Source organism: Camelina sativa, chromosome 11, assembly GCF_000633955.1.
Source record: "Camelina sativa cultivar DH55 chromosome 11, Cs, whole genome shotgun sequence".
NCBI classification, from domain to species: Eukaryota; Viridiplantae; Streptophyta; class Magnoliopsida; order Brassicales; family Brassicaceae; genus Camelina; species Camelina sativa.
In genome coordinates, this window is record NC_025695.1 from 38207957 (window position 1) to 38210849 (window position 2893).

At 43.0% G+C, this 2893-nt stretch overlaps 1 protein-coding gene across 1 annotated transcript in view; it reads left to right on the top strand.

Annotated features, from left to right (window-relative positions):
- Positions 1 to 2644, top strand: part of LOC104728737 (E3 ubiquitin-protein ligase UPL1-like) — an 8601-nt gene extending 5957 nt beyond the window's left edge. Inside the window, exons 5-9 of the mRNA XM_019232065.1 lie at positions 103 to 338; positions 484 to 1526; positions 1605 to 1907; positions 1991 to 2195; positions 2331 to 2644. Coding sequence (XP_019087610.1) covers positions 103 to 338; positions 484 to 1526; positions 1605 to 1907; positions 1991 to 2195; positions 2331 to 2644 — 2101 coding nt within the window. The remainder of the gene's footprint in view (positions 1 to 102; positions 339 to 483; positions 1527 to 1604; positions 1908 to 1990; positions 2196 to 2330) is intronic.

Here is a 2893-nt window from a genome sequence, read left to right on the forward strand (position 1 = left end):
TGATCAAGATGATCACGAGCTGGATGATGATGAATTTGAAGAAGAAGTACTGGTTGAAGAAGATGAAGAGGACGAAGATGATGAAGATCGGGTAATTCTTAGGTTTGAAGATGGTATCAATGGGCTAAACGTTCTTGATCACTTAGAGGTTCTTAGAGATCATAGATTTTCCGATGAAACACTTCATGTGATGCCTGTTGAAGTCTTTGGCTCAAGACGTCAAGGACGAACAACTTCGATTTACAGCCTTCTTGGGAGGACTGGGGATGGCGCTACTCCTTCACAGCATCCTCTTTTATCGGGATCTGCATCACTTCCAGCGTCGCAAAGTCAAACAGGTTCTCATTTCTGCACTTTGTTCATTTCACCTTTCTGTTATGGTTTTTATGTTTTATATATGAATAACTATCCTGCTTTAGTGTCAATCCTGTCGATCTTCTTATAGATATGATTTGCTTATGAACTTTTTTCTTCTCTTTCTAGAGAATATGCGTGATCATATTGATGGAGGTAGGGATTCCCACAGTAGTTCTGCATCACGGCTGGATGCTATATTCCGATCCCTGAGGAATGGACGCCAGGGACATCGTTTGAATTTGTGGGCTGATGACAGCCAGCAAATTGTTGGATCTGGTGCTTCAACCGTACCACAAGGTCTTGAAGATTTGCTTGTGTCTCAGTTGAGACGACCCAGCTCGGATAAGCCTTCTGATCAGAATTCTTCATTGGAACCCCAATCTCAGGCTGAGAGTGGGCGGTCCCAGGAGGCAACTATTGGACCTGAAATTCCAGCTGAAAACACCACTGATAATGGAGGTGCCAATGTGTCTGCCCCCTCTGTCGTACTAGATGCATCTGCTCGGCCTGATACACAAGCCACTGCTAATGATTCTGTCTCAAGCTCACAGTCTCAGTCAGTCGAAATGCAATATGATCAAAATGATTCAACTGTCAGGGATGTTGAAGCTGTGAGCCAAGAAAGCGGCGGAAGTGGGGCAACCTTAGGGGAAAGCCTTAGAAGTTTGGATGTCGAAATCGGAAGTGCTGATGGCCATGATGATGGTGCCGAAAGGCCTGAGGTACAGCCAGCTATGCGCTCAAGAAGGGCAAATTTGTCACTTGTGCCAACTTCAGCTGGACGAGAAGCTTCTCTTTACAGTGTTACTGAGGTATCTGAGAATTCTGGCCACGACGCTGAGCAGGATAATCCTCCAGCAGAGCAACCCGTAAATAGGGATGCTAGTTCAATTGATCCTGCATTTTTGGATGCGCTACCAGAGGAACTGCGAGCGGAAGTCCTTTCGGCTCAGCAAGGACAAGTGCCACAACCTTCTTCTAGTGAACCGAACAATTCAGGAGATATTGATCCTGAGTTTCTTGCTGCACTTCCTCCTGATATCCGAGCTGAAGTTTTGGCACAGCAACAAGCACAAAGGCTTCATCAGTCTCAGGAACTTGAAGGTCAGCCTGTGGAGATGGACACGGTTTCAATAATTGCAACATTTCCTTCTGAGTTGCGAGAAGAGGTATGAGTTATTTTACCTTAAAACGCCATGGCTATGAATAATTCAAATATATCCATCTAACGTTATTTTTGTATTCAGGTTTTGTTAACGTCATCCGATGCTATTCTTGCAAATCTTACACCTGCACTGGTCGCAGAAGCAAATATGTTGCGTGAAAGGTTTGCTCATCGATACCACAACCGAAGTACAATGTTCGGTATGCATCCAAGACTTCGTAGAGGGGAGCCATCCAGGCGAGGCGAAGGTGTTTTGTCCGGAATAGAGAGAAATGAGGGGGTTGCTTCTCGTAGGTCTGCTGCAAAAGTTATAGAGACTGATGGAGCTCCTTTAGTCAACACTGAGGCACTCCAAGCAATGATTCGCGTTCTTCGCATAGTTCAGGTAACTAACTAATGCATCTTTCACTCTATTTAAATTATTAACCGCCTTCATTGAGAATTTATCCATATTTCTTTGGTCTGCAGCCTCTATACAAGGGTCCTCTGCAGAGGCTTTTACTGAATTTATGTTCTCATGGAGAAACAAGGTTTTCCTTAGTTAATACATTCATGGATATGTTGATGCTCGACACAAGGAAGCCTGTTAACTACTCAAGTGTTTCCGAACCACCTTATCGTCTTTATGCATGTCAAAGCAATGTTACATATTCACGTCCTCAGCATTTTGATGGTATGCTTTTTTTTAGTCTGGATTCTAACTGGGGACACTCGTACAACAACAGGGTTTTCATGAGTTGTATGTGTCTGCTGTTCAAAATACCGGAGCTAGAAGTATTCTATATAATTTTTGTAATTCATTTTGCAGGGGTTCCTCCTCTAGTGTCTCGGCGTGTTCTTGAGACATTGACATATTTGGCTCGAAATCATATGTACGTAGCAAAAATTCTGCTTCAGTCCAGGCTTTCACTGCCTTCCTTGCAAGGTTCGGCACCCTCAGACAAAGCACATGGAAAAGCTGTTGTAGTAAGTGATGATTATATGGGCAGAAAGGAGCACGAACCCGAATCTATAGCTTTTGCGTTGCTTCTCAGTCTCCTGAACCAGCCTCTTTATTTGAGAAGTGTGGCTCATCTCGAACAGGTATTTCTTTTCACAGTGATATGTTTTAGCTTTGTTTAGTTTTAATATAATCAATTCACGTATGGATGTGTTTTTTCATCATATAATCCAGCTGTTAAACTTACTGGAGGTCATCATTGACAATGCTGAAAGAAAGTCTGATACAGCAGACAGATCAGATGGGTCTGCCAGTCAGCAACAATCAACACCTCAAGGTTTAGAAGTTGAAAACAATTCAGAAAATCATGATATTATATCTGGTTCTACTGATACAATAACGAAGCCAATAGATTCATCTGCAAGTTCCTC